The 12,532-nt window shown below is 68.7% G+C and overlaps 1 protein-coding gene and 1 long non-coding RNA gene across 3 annotated transcripts; both read right to left on the reverse strand.

The window, feature by feature from the left end:
• Positions 1-41: 41 nt before the first annotated feature.
• Positions 42-6,938, reverse strand: SLC16A3 (solute carrier family 16 member 3; the record flags this gene model as incomplete). Of its 2 annotated transcripts, none has more annotated exons than XM_084862051.1 (6): positions 6,917-6,938; positions 3,285-3,439; positions 2,073-2,320; positions 1,602-1,745; positions 529-1,287; positions 42-304 (listed from the first exon to the last, which is right to left on the reverse strand). In XM_084862051.1, exons 3-6 carry the CDS (start codon positions 2,293-2,295, stop codon positions 42-44), a joined length of 1,389 nt encoding a protein of 462 aa, XP_084718177.1. In that variant the 5' UTR covers positions 2,296-2,320; positions 3,285-3,439; positions 6,917-6,938. The 2 variants fall into 2 exon arrangements, with proteins under 2 accessions (XP_084718177.1, XP_084718178.1); XM_084862052.1 differs by lacking the exon at positions 6,917-6,938 and adding an exon at positions 6,459-6,534.
• Positions 6,939-10,920: 3,982 nt separating this feature from the next.
• LOC311610640 lies at positions 10,921-12,532 on the reverse strand. The gene is made up of 2 exons (XR_014792997.1): positions 12,287-12,532; positions 10,921-12,082 (listed from the first exon to the last, which is right to left on the reverse strand). It is a non-coding gene; the product is annotated as an uncharacterized lncRNA (long non-coding RNA).

Here is a 12,532-nt window from a genome sequence, read left to right on the forward strand (position 1 = left end):
TGACAGCCTCCGTCCGGTTCCCTGCGCCCGCCGCTCCGAGCTCAGACGCTGGTCTCCGGCGTGTGAGCCACCTCCCCTTGCTTCTCAGGCTCCGCCTTCAGGAAGTGCTCCACCTCCCTGGAGTCCACTCCGTCCCTGTCCTCCGCAGCGGGCTGGGGGCCCTGGCCCTCCGCGGCCGCCCCCGCGGGCTTCCTCCCGATGCAGAAGAAGTTGCCGAGCAGCAGCACCAGGGAGGCGGCCAGCACCTCGGCCCCGGCCAGGATGAACACGTACTGGTAGACGTGCGTGGCGTCCAGGAGGCGGCCTGCGGAGGGGACAGGGTCAGCGTGGCCGGGCCCCCAGCCCACCGTCCCGAGCCTCCCCGACACCTGCCTGGGGCTGTGCGCTGGGAGCAGGGGGGCGGCCTGGCGAGGCCGGGCAGCGGGAGGGCTTCCTCCTGCTCAGGACCCTCCCACCGTGAGTCCCCTTTCCGGGATGGGCCGGCGCCGGAAGCGGGGTCTGGCCGGGGCTCCCCGCTGCCCGGCTCACCTCCGGACGGGGGCCCGATGAGCACAGCGATGGCCTCCAGCAGCAGCACGAGGCCGATGGCGCTGGAGAAGGTGTGGGTGCCCACGATGGCCATGAGCACCTCGAACTGCAGGGCGCCCACCATGCCGTAGGAGATGCCGAAGAAGACGCAGAAGACCGCCAGGCCCCCGTAGTCGCCGGCCGTGGAGCCGGTGAGGTCGGTGAAGCCGTTGAAGAACATGGCGAAGCTGAAGAGGTAGACGGAGTAGGGGCGCACCTTGGGGAGCCCCGCGAGGAAGCCGGCGGCCGGCCGCGCGAAGATGTCCACGAAGCCCAGCACGGTCAGCAGGAAGGCGGCCCGCGTGTCCGGCACGCCCAGGTCCTTGGCGTAGCTCACCACGAACACGGGCGGCACGAACAGCCCCAGCACCATGATGGAGGCGGCCGCCGCGTAGATGACGAAGCCGCGGTCCCTGAAGACGCTCAGGTCCAGCAGCCGCCGGGCCGGCCTCTGGGGCGCCCCCGCCCCCGCACCCCTGGGCGCCTCCAGGGGCCGCATGAGCGCGGCGCACGCGCAGCAGTTGAGCAGCAGGCCGCCCAGGATGAGGAAGCCGCCGCGCCAGCCGTACTGGTCCTGCAGCAGCTGCCCCAGCGGGGACAGGGCGCACAGGAACACGGGGCTGCCGGCCGCTGCCAGCCCGTTGGCCATGGGGCGCCGCTTGCTGAAGTAACGGTTGAGCATGATGAGCGAGGGCTGGAAGTTGAGCGCCAAACCCAAGCCTGCGGGGCGGGGGGGGTGGGGGGGGGAGCAGGGGGTGAGAGCTGGCCCTGCCCCCTAGGCCTGCCCGCCCCGCCCCTTGTGTCCCCAAACACAGGCTCCTGACTGGACGGTTCTTTGTGGGCCTGAGGGGTGTCGGCGTGGGGAGACCCAGTGTGTGCACAGGACCCCCATCACCGCCGGACCCGCGGGAGACAGACGGGAAAGAGGGACAGACAGGCTGGCACCGGGGGCGGGATGACAGGGGACTTTTCCTCCACGGACCTGACCCGCCGCAGTCCCCACGCGCCCTGCCCCACCCCGGCCGGCCGCTCACCGGTCAGGACGCCCGTGGTGAGGTACAGCTCGATGACGCTCCTGCAGAAGGAGGCGGCCACCATGCCCAGGGACGCCAGGAGGCCGCCCACCAGCATGACGGGCCGGCAGCCGAAGCGGTTCACACACACGCTGCAGAGCGGGCCTGGGGCAACAGTGCCGATGGAGCCCACCTCCCCCACGCCCGGCCCAGCTCCCGCCCAGCCGGAGGCCACAGTGCACACGAAGGGGTCCCCAGGCAGAGAACCCACCGTCTGTCTGAGAAGGGGGGTCGGCCTTGTGTGCTGGGACTGCACAGCTGGCAGAGGAGGCTGGCCCCGCGGCTCCCAGACCAACATGCTAGCCCCACCCAGGCCAGATGGGCCCCTCGCCTGCCCCTGACCCTTTCCTATCCCAAGCCCTCACCTGCCCCTGCCCCTCACTTGCCCCAGGCCCTCACCTTCCCCTGACCCTCAGCTGACCCTGACCTCACCTGTGCCGTACAGCATGGCCAGCAGGATGGAGGAGATCCAGGCCGTGTCACTGTAGCCGATACCAAACTCGAGCATGAGCTCCTTGAAGAAGACACTGACCGCCTTGGGGAAGGCGTAGGAGAAGCCTGTGATGACGAAGCAGCCCAGGAGCACGGCCCAGCCCCAGCCCCCGTCAGGGGCCTTGACACCTGTGGGGCCCTCGTCTGCCACGGCCCCTCCCATGGCCGGGGGGGCGGGTTCCGCGTCCCTGAGGGAGAGAGAGCAGGCTCACTGGCTGTCCGGTGCCACCCAGCCACCACCCGGTAGTGAGGACGGTCGGGCATAGCACACACCAAGGGCTGCACCAGGCCATACCCTCCTCAGCCCCACCCTGCCCCGCCCCCAGCCGGAGCCCAGCTCTGGCCGCTCCCTGAGAGCCCCACCTGTGCCCCCGACCCCCGCCTGTGCTGGGCCCACCCTCCTCCCCGGCGGCTGGCACTCGGCTGGCTCCCAGGGGCTGTGGAAGCAGTCCCCACACCCCCTCGCCGGCAGCTGAGGCTGAGGCAGGCCCCTGGGGGACCTGGACCTGATCTGGGGGTGGTGTCCCTTGAGACCTAAACCAGACCAGGCCAGCCTCTCTCTCCCACTGCCAGGGAGATGGGCTGCCCCATGGTGGCACTGACCGGGGCAGAGCCTGAGTTTGGGGGCAGGTTCTCCCCGGGCAGGACAGGCCCCTGTGCCCTGTCCACACGGAGGACCCCACCTGCTCGCCCTGCCCCCCCTACTGCCCACCCGTTACTAGGCACAGGCCACAGCTCCTGGGGAGAGGCTGAGGCCTCGGGACATCCGAAGAAGAGCTGGGGCGGGCAGCAGCGGCCCAGCCCAGTTGCCCCTCGGAGGCTGGGGTTTAACCCCTCAGGTGGGGGCGGGGTGGGCAGGGCATCCAATCAGCCCCTGGAGAAAACCATGCCAGCCCAGGCTGCCCAGCCAGGAGGGAGCCAGCTGCCCCCGCCGCCCCACAAGCCCCACAGCAGCCACAGCTGATCCCCAGCTGATCTCCCCTTTAAGTCCCAGGAATTTGGCTTGAGGCCCTGGAACCTGGGGCCCCACTTCCAGCTGGAGATCGCCCCCTCCCCCCCCCCCCGGTCTTCACCCCCCGCCCGTGCCCCTCCGGCCGATCCTGGCACCAAAAGCCTAATCCCAGATCAGCCTGGCGGGCCCCGTCCGCCCACCTCACTGGACAGAAGCTGTTCCAGGGGAGCGGCCTCCCGGTGCGGGTGCGGGCGCGGGTGCGGGTGCGGGAAAGGCCGGTCAGGCGGCGGGCTGCTTCAGCAGCACCCGCCCGCGGCCAGTGCGTCTGTCCGTCTGTCTGTGCCCGCTGTGTGCTCTGTGGGGAGATGGATGTGGAGCATTTGCAAATCCTGTGGTTTAGATACTCCACCTGCTCTGAGGCCAGCACTTCCTGCTGTCCCCTTCCCACCAGCCCGCCCGGCCTGGGCCAGCTGAGCTCGGGTTCAGGGTGGAGGGCAAGGGAAGTGGAAATAAGACAAAGACAACTCCCCACCCAGCACCCAGGCCACGGCGCTGTGCCCGCGGAGGCCCTGATGGAAGGTCTGGGGGCCTCACTCGGGAGATGTTTTCCAAGGGCTTCCTGTGTGATTCCGGCAGCAGCTGCTGCCCAGAGCACACTGTTCAGTGACCGTACCCCAGGGCCAGGGCCAGGGCCAGGGTGAGGACAAGACGACACAGCCCACTGGAGCAGAACAATGCCCCCTCCCCGTCAGGGACTGTTCTGGAAAACCCAAGAGAAGTTCCCCCCTCGGCACCCCGACCTCAGTGGCCTCAGTGCCCTGTGTCCTGGCCGCCCCGGTCTTCAGCGAGCTACCCGGGGCTGTTTCCGAAGCCGAGGGCCGCGCAGCATGCAGGGGAGGCTGACAGGTACCCAGGGCGCCCCACCCAAGGGAGCTCCCTCCTGCAAACTCGCCTGCAGCCCCGTGGCCTGGCACAGCGGAGTGGCAGCTGCGTCTGCGGCTCAGGGGACCCGCAGCCCGGCGGCTCTGCAGACGGCTTCCAGCTAACCCCAGCTGCCCGGCCCCACCCACTCAGCCAGGCCTCAGGGAGGTGGTGATTTGCACGCTGTGGGGGGGATGGTGGGTGAGCGGGAAGGGGCGGCTCTCCTTTGGGGCCAGGGAGCAGGGCCCTACAAATGTACGGAGGCACCAAAGGGGCGGATGTCCGTGAGCAAAATGGCCCCGTCCCGCCAGCCAGGCGGCCGGCGAGGGAGAGGAGGGCCTGCCAGGCACAGCCCGCTGGCGCTCCGAGGAGAGCCCTCCGCCGCCCAGTCCAGGCTCGGGGGACGGCTGCCCCTCCAGGGCGGGGCACCGTGGGGCACCCTCCCTGCGGTGCCCAGGAAGGTGGCATGGGCACAGGAGTGGGTACACGCCGCCTGGGTGGCCTTTGGTGACATTTACCCTCCCGGGGAAGCATGCAAACCACGTCCCAGCCCAGAATAACCTCTGCGCCTTAGAAAGCCGATCCCCCCGGTGGGGTGTGGTGCGGCTTCTGGCCAGGCAGGGCTCCAGGGGCTCTGCCCCCTCCCCCAGCCTAGGCATCGGGAGTCGGGCAGCGGAGGGTGGAGGAGTGGGCACGGGATCCCGTGGGGTTTCCTGTTCAGCAGCTCACACAGCTGCCATCGGGAGGGCTGCCCCCCAGGCTGGGTGCAGGACCCAGGTGCCTGTGAGCGGAGCTGTGTCTGCAGGGGGGTACTTGGGCCCTTTCCGGGTCAGGGATGGGCCCACCCCTGGCCCTGGGGCCTCCTCCCCGGTGCGGCCCGTGCCCCCGCGTGCCTGGCGCCCTGCAGGCTCTGCGGTGCCCCCATCTCTCCAGGCTGGGGGGAGGGCTGGGCAGGAACTCCGTCCCCGCGGGGAGGGGCAGGTGTGGGGGGGACGGCGGGGAGGGAGCCGGACCCGAGCTGCACACGCCCCCGGCCAGGTGGACACGCCCCGGCCAGGTGGACGCGCTTCCGCTCCAGCTTCCGGGCGGGCGCAGGGGTCGGCGCCGGGGGAGGCGGGCGCGGGGCGCAGGCGGGCAGGATGCTCAGGCCGGGACGTGGGGGACGTGACCGCGCGCCGGGAGGAGCCGCCGTATTGCCTGGAGTAGGCGCCGCCGCTACCGTAATGCCGGCGCGCACTCCACGTGCAGGGCCCGGAACCGCTCCCGCTCCCGCTCCCTGTCCCTCCGCGGGCCGCCCTCACCGGCGCTGGGACGGCGTCCCCTCCGGGCCCTCCCACAGGTGGGGACCGAGGCAGCGCCGGGAGGAGACCAGGCCCCGGCGCCCCGGCCTGCGTCTGGGCGCCTGGAGGTCAGTGGCTGCGCGGAGGCGTCTCCATCGCGGGGCAGCCCCCCCCCACGCTCCCGGCCCGGCCCCCGGCTGCCCCTCCCCTTGGTGTCCCCGGGGTCAGGAGAGCCCGGAGGCCCCGGTGCCGGCCCCGCCCGGTCACCTGGGGTCACTAGGGCCCGCTGTGCCCGGGCCTCCGTGCCAGCCGGGCTCCGCACCAGGCGCCGGCACTGCCCACTGCCCCGGAGAGCTCAGGCCCGGCAGGCGCACCGCCCACCCGCCCACGGCCAGGGCCCCTCCCGCCCCGGCACCCACCGGACCCAGCAGACCCGGGACCCCACGGTGCGGCGGGTCCCACACGCACCCACCTGCTCCTGGCCTGGCACCAGCCGGCCGGGCTGCCGGGGGCGCACCCCGCTGCCCTCTGACCCCCCAGCCCGGCCGCGGTCACCGCAGTCCCTCCGCCCGGCACCTCGGCCCTCCCCGCCGTCTCTCCCCCATCGCCAGCCCCCCGTCACCCCCCCTCACCGCCTCCCCAGGGCGGCCAGCACGTGGGTCGGGGCCTGATGGACCCATTTTCCCGGGAGTAAGCCGAGGCCCCGGTCTCCGCGGCGGGGCCGGCGGCGGGGAGACCGCGCGGTGCGGTCCGGTCCGGGGAGCCCGCCGCCCGCAGGGCTGGGCCGGAGGCGGGAGGCTGGCGGGCAGCCCCCCTTCGCCGCTCCCGGGAGCGAACCCACCAAATATAGCCGGGCCGGCCGGGCGCTATTTATACCCGGGCCCCGGCCCCGGCCCCGGCCCCGGGCCGCCCGGCAGAGCCCGGCCCGGCCGTCGACGGGGGCGCCCGGCCCGGGCACCCCGGCCCCCGGGACCCCGGGACCCCGGTCCGGCCCGAGCACCCCGGCCCCCGGGACCCAGTCCGGGCCCGGGCAGGCGGGAGGCGGGTCCGAGCCCGGCATCCGGACCCGGAGAGGGAGGGCGGGGGGCGCACGCGGGGACTCCGCGCCGCGCGGTCCGAGGGTCCCGGGTTCGAGCCCCGGCCCGGTCCTGCAGAGCGTCCGGCCGAGCCTACCTGCGCCCACTCTCCGGCCGCGTCCGACGCCCGCCGCCCGGCCGCGCTGGGGGCCCCGGTGCTCCGGCCCCGGCCCGTCCCCCGCGCGCGTCAGGCCGCTGGCGCCGCCCCGCGCCCCGCCCGGACCCCGCGCTCAGGGGGCCCCCCCCCGTGCGCCCCGACGGCGTAGCCGGCCCGGGACCCGCCCACACCCCCCGGAGGCGGGGCTTCCCGGCCCGCGCCCTCCGGCTCCGATCCCGGCCCCCATCCTCCCTCCGCGCCTCCCGGCGCACGGCCCCCCAACCCCGTTCCCCCGGCTCCCCGGCTCCCCGGCTCCCCAGCTCGGCGGGGATCCCCTGAACCCCACGTGGCGAGGAGTCCGCGGTCCCCATGGGGTCCCCCCCGCCGGCCCTGCCTTAGTCCCGGGCCCGCCCTCCCTCCCCGCCAGCGGCCACCCAGGGGCTGCGCTCCCTCCGAACCTGCCCGTGCTCCGGGCCGGGGCCGGGGCATCCCCCCAACGTCCCTCTCTCCCGCCGCTCCGGCCGCGCCCTCCGCTCCCGCCTCCCCTCCCCCCCCCCCCCCCCCCCCCCCCCCGAGCCGGGACGCTGGGGCGGTGGAGGCGCCGGCCCCGGCCCCGTCCCCTCCGCGCGGACACCCCCGGGGGGGGGGCAGGGGAAGCGGGGCGCTCAGGCCCCACCTCTGTCCTCCCAGCTGGAGGAGGAGCCGCGGGGGTGGCTGGGTTGGGGGCGCAGGAGCTGAGCTGGGACCCCGGCTCACTTTCCACCCAACCCCGGGAACGGCCCCCAGTCTCCCAGCGCGGGGGGCGGGGGGGCGCGAGGGGCTGGGCCATCACAGCGACCCCGGCTGGTCCAGGACTGGAGGCGGGGCAGGGCTTGCAGAGGCCTGTGGCGCCCCCACCCCCAAGCAAAGGCGGGGCAAAGTCGGCCTCCGGCCCCGCCCCATCCACCATCCAACGCCCCTTCTGAGACACCAAGTCCCCTGAGGCCTCTGCTTTTTAAAAGTGTATTTTTTATTGAATTCAGAGAGGGAGGGAGAGGGAGAGGGAGATAGAAACATCCACGATGAGAAGGAGTCATCCATCAGCTGCCTCCTGCACGCCCGGACAGGGGATGGAGCCTGCAACACCCCGTAACCAGGACGGGGCCCTGACCAGGACTCGAACCCTGACCTCCTGGTTCATAGCTCGATGCTCAACCACTGAGCCCCTTTATTTTGGATGCCGAGACCCCGCCCTGCTCCGGCCCACCCTGTCCCATCCTTGATTCCGTCCTTGATTCCGTTGTTGGAAGTCACTGAGCCGGTCCCCCAGGAGCAGGAGCGGCCAGGGCCATCCCAGGACCACCCCCTAGCCGGTCCCCCTGGAGGGGCCCCGAGGGTCGCGGCACCCAGGGAGGGCGTGGGACAGGCCTCGCCTTCCTGCCAGGGCCGGGGACCTCTGGGCCAGATGGACCCGTGCAGCTCCCGTCCTCACCCCGTCCCCGCACTCCAGGCCTCTGGTGCTCCGGGGACAGGGCTGGGCGGAGAGCTGGGCCGGTGAAGAACGCTGAGTCAGGGCACAGGCATGCTGCCGCTGTGACCCCTGCCCTAGGTCCAGGCTCCTGACCCCGCTCTCCTCTTCACCCTCCCTCCATGCCGGCGGCCGCAGGGTCGCCGCTCCAGGCTGGAGAAGCACTGGCTGTGCCCTCCCATCTCTTGGAGCTCCAGAACAATTAACATATTAACCCGCTCCCTGAAAATCTAACCTATTAACTGCTCGGCCAGCCCGGCGCGGGCAGAGGCCAGACCCCCAGCCCGGCCTGACTCAGCGGGGCTCCCTGCCCGGGTGGGTGCGAGGATAGGCTGTGAGGGAGGGGTGGGTGTCACACGCAGGCATCGCTCCTCTGCCTGCGCCCCACCCTCTGCTTCAGGGTCTGGATTGGCCTGTTCTGGGTGTAAATGTGTGACAGGCTGCTTGTAATACCACGCTTCCCAGGTTCATCCTGTGAAGTTTTATCACTCATTCTTTCTTTTTTTTCTTTTTTTTTGTTAATCCTCACCTGAGGATATTTTCCCATTGATTTTGGTCCACAGCTGGCCCTGTATCCACTGAGCCAAACCAGCCAGGGCACTTCATTCCTTTCTACGGCTGAATGATCCCATCCATCCATTCCACCGTATGGATGGACCACATTCATCTGTGGGTGGACATTTAGGTCGTTTTTCAGTTTGTTTTTTTTTGTTTGTTTGTTTTTTAAATCCTCACCCAGGGATATTTTCCCATTGGCTTTTAGACAGAGTGGAAGAAAGAGGAAAAGACAGAGAGACATGTTGATGTGAGAGAAACACATAGATTGGTTGCCTCCTGCGTAACCCCTGACCCAGACCAGGGCTAGGGAGGAGCCTGCCGCCGAGGTATATGCCCTTGACTGGAATCGAACCCAGGACTGATGCCTGATCCTCTGAGGCAAACCAGCTAGAGCACTTTTCATTTTCTTTTTTTTTTTTTTTTTTTTTTTTTTTTTTTTTTTTTTTTCCAAATCAATCTTTATTGTTCATATTATTACAAAGGTTCCTCATTTCTTCCCCCCTCCACCAGGTTCCCACCCCACCCTCCGCCCCCTTCCCATCCCCCATTGTCCTCATCCATAGGTGCACAGTTTATGTTCAGTCTCTTCCTCCCTCCCTTTCCCCGATAGTAAATCCCTTTTCAGATAGTAAATCTGTTACTTAGCATTATCTCATATCAATAATACCTCCACATGCCCAATGATACACTTCACACAAAAGACATTTCCAAATAGGTCAACCAGCCTCATCCAGGCCCCACCCAAGGCACTCACAGATCAACACCCCAGCGCTATACTAACTCAACACATCCAGATCTAAGCCTTCATCACTTGATTCAGCAGACCCTCAAGTTCCCGCAAAAGTTTCCAGCCATGTCTGAGAGGCAGCCGTGGGCAGGTACAGGCGAGGAGCGTGCTGTTTCGGGCCTGGCTGCTCCGGGCCTGGCCTCTGTTGCTCTGGTTCGTTCCACAACCAGCTGCTCCGGGTCTGGTCACTGCCGCTCCCGACCTAGTTGCTCTGGACTTGGCTGTTGCTGCTACAGGCCTGGCCGCACCCGACCCGGCTGCTCTGGGACCGGTTGCTCCGGTCCCGGCCGCTCCGGGCCTGGCCGCTCCCAGCCTGACAGCCGCTGCTCCGGGCCTGGCTGCTCCCAGCCTGGCAGCCATTGCTCCTGGCCTGGCCGCACCAGACCCGGCTGCTCCGGGCCTGGCCGCTCCCAGCCTGGCAGCCGCTGCTCCTGGCCTGGCCGCACCAGACCCGGCTGCTCCGGGCCTGGCCGCTCCCAGCCTGGCAGTCGCTGCTCCGGGCCTGGCCGCACCAGACCCGGCTGCTCCGGGCCTGGACGCTCCCAGCCTGGCAGCTGCTGCTCCGGGCCTGGCCGCTCCCAGCCTGGCAGCCGCTGCTCCTGGCCTGGCCGCACCAGACCCGGCTGCTCCGGGCCTGGCCGCTCCCAGCCTGGCAGCCGCTGCTCCAGGCCTGGCCGCACCAGACCCGGCTGCTCCGGGCCTGGCCGCTCCCAGCCTGGCAGCCGCTTCTCCAGGCCTGGCCACTCCCAGCCTGGCAGCCGCTGCTCCGGGCCTGGCCGCACCAGACCCGGCTGCTCCGGGCCTGGCCGCTCCCAGCCTGGCAGCCGCTGCTCCTGGCTTGGCCGCACCAGACCCGGCTGCTCCGGGCCTGGCCGCTCCCAGCCTGGCAGCCGCTGCTCCTGGCTTGGCCGCACCAGACCCGGCTGCTCCGGGCCTGGCCGCTCCCAGCCTGGCAGCCGCTGCTCCGGGCCTGGCCACACCAGACCCGGCTGCTCCGGGCCTGGCCGCTCCCAGCCTGGCAGCCGCTGCTCCTGGCCTGGCCGCACCAGACCCGGCTGCTCCGGGCCTGGCCGCTCCCAGCCTGGCAGCCGCTGCTCCGGGCCTGGCCGCTCCCAGCCTGGCAGCCGCTGCTCCGGGCCTGGCCGCACCAGACCCGGCTGCTCCGGGCCTGGCCGCTCCCAGCCTGGCAGCCGCTGCTCCTGGCCTGGCCGCACCAGACCCGGCTGCTCCGAGCCTGGCCGCTCCCAGCCTGGATTCTTCGTGGTTGTCTACTGCTGTTCTGGGCCTGGCTGCTCCCAACCCGGCTGCTCTGGGCCGGGCTTCTCCGGGCCCAGCCACTCCGTGTCTGGGTGTTCCTGGACTGGCCACCCTGGGCTTGGCCGCCTCTGCCTCAGGCCTGGCTGCCACTGCCCCAGGTCTGGCTGCTCCAGTGCTGGCCGTTGATGCTCTTGTTCTGGCTGCTGCTGTTCTGGGGCCTGGCCACTGCTGCTCCGGGCCCAGCTGCCACTGCCTTGTGCCTGGCCACTCTAGGCCTGGTCGCCGCTGTTCCAACATTCTGTCCCTTTTTTCTCTTCTTTTTTTTTTTTTCTTTTTTTAAAAAAAAAACAACAAAACGCATTTATATTGCAATGTTGGCTGGTGCGTTGAGTTCTGACTTAGTCTTTGATTTTTCAAGATCTTCTTTGTATTCTTTCTTAAGTAATTTTACTATCATTTGCTCTCACTTGATTTCTTCACATTGAGAACTTCTTTGGTTTCTTCCTCCTTGTCCTGGGAGCTCAGCAGGTTGGCCTGTGGCACCCCTTTGTTCTCCGCGGGCTCCCACGCTGCTCCAGCCTGTTGCCGGGGTCGGCGCCGCCCAGGAAGCAGCCCCCGTCCTTGGCTCCGTTGCCAGCGCTCAGCAGTCGAAGGCTCAGGGGCACCCCCCCCCACTGGGGGCCCCGTCGCCCGGCTCCTTGCTGGCGCCCAGCTGGCCGGTGTCCGGCAGGGGCTCCTGCTCCTCGTGGCGTTCCTCCAGTCTGGAGCTTTCTTTCTCCCTCCCACTAGGGGAGTCCAGGATCAGAGTCAACAGACTGTCCTCTGCGCACAGTGTGCGCGACTCCGGGGGCTCGGCCTTTCGCCGCGCTCCCAGGACTCCACCTCACAGCCCCGTCTCCCCCTGCCCGAGCCTGGGTCCCCAGGGACTGGCCCAGACCTGGAGTTCGGGGAGGTCTGGACTGAGGCTCAGAGGTGCCGCCGGAGGCTTTGTTTCTTCCGGCTAGGGTAATCCAGCATCAGAGTCAACATTCAGTCCTCTGCGCGCCATGTGCGCGCGACTCCGGGGGCCCCGCATTTCGCCGTCCCCCGGGATTGTCTCCCCCTGCCGGAGCCTGGGTCCCCAGGGTCTGGCACATAACTTGGGGCTCAGCGCTGCCGGTTCGGGGGTTCCGCCCAGGCTGGGGGTTCTATTTCCTTCCCGCTAGGGAACGCCAGGCAGCACCCAGCCCTCTCCTCCTCTCCGGCTGCGACCTCTCCGCGCGCGCGTGCGTGCGAGCGCGCAGCATGTCTCCGTACCTTAGGCTTTTTTTCAGCTCCTCTGATTTTCCTTCTGGTTTTCTCCCTCCTTCCTATTGTAGAGTTTTCAGTCAGTCGACTACCTGTAGCTCTGGGCAATGTCCACTCTACATTTTAGTTGTATTCCTTTGAAATTGTTGTGAGCTGCTGCGGCTAGGTGTATACCCGAGCAGCCATCTTGGATCCTCCCAAAACAGCTTTTTTCGCACTTTTCATTTTCTTAGCGAGGGGAAGGGAGAGGGAGAGGGAGAGAAAGAGAAACATTGATGAGAGAGTGGGCCATCCATTGGCTGCCTCCTCCACGCCCCCAACAGGGGACAGAGCCCAGAACCAACCAGGGCAGTGACTGGGAATTGAACTCGTGACCTCTCGATGCATGGGATCCCCAACCAACCAAGCCGCACCGGCCAGGGCCACTCTCACCTTTTTGCCGTCAAGAAAACACAAACCAAGAGTTTCTGTGGACCTGCTCTCCTTTCTCCTGGGCACAAAGCCGGCGGGCCGCCTGGCCACACAGTCCTTCCCCGTCGGGCTTTTTGAGGAACCTCTCGCCACCCCCAGAGGGCAAGGCTTTGCTCAACCTTCCTGTGCCCACCGCAGCCCCTTCCCGTGAGTCAGCACCACCGCGCCCAGCCGGCCACGGGGGCGGGGGAGGCGGGGTGCCCAGGG

Source organism: Pipistrellus hanaki (assembly GCF_964339955.1).
Source record: "Pipistrellus hanaki genome assembly, chromosome: 16".
NCBI classification, from domain to species: Eukaryota; Metazoa; Chordata; class Mammalia; order Chiroptera; family Vespertilionidae; genus Pipistrellus; species Pipistrellus hanaki.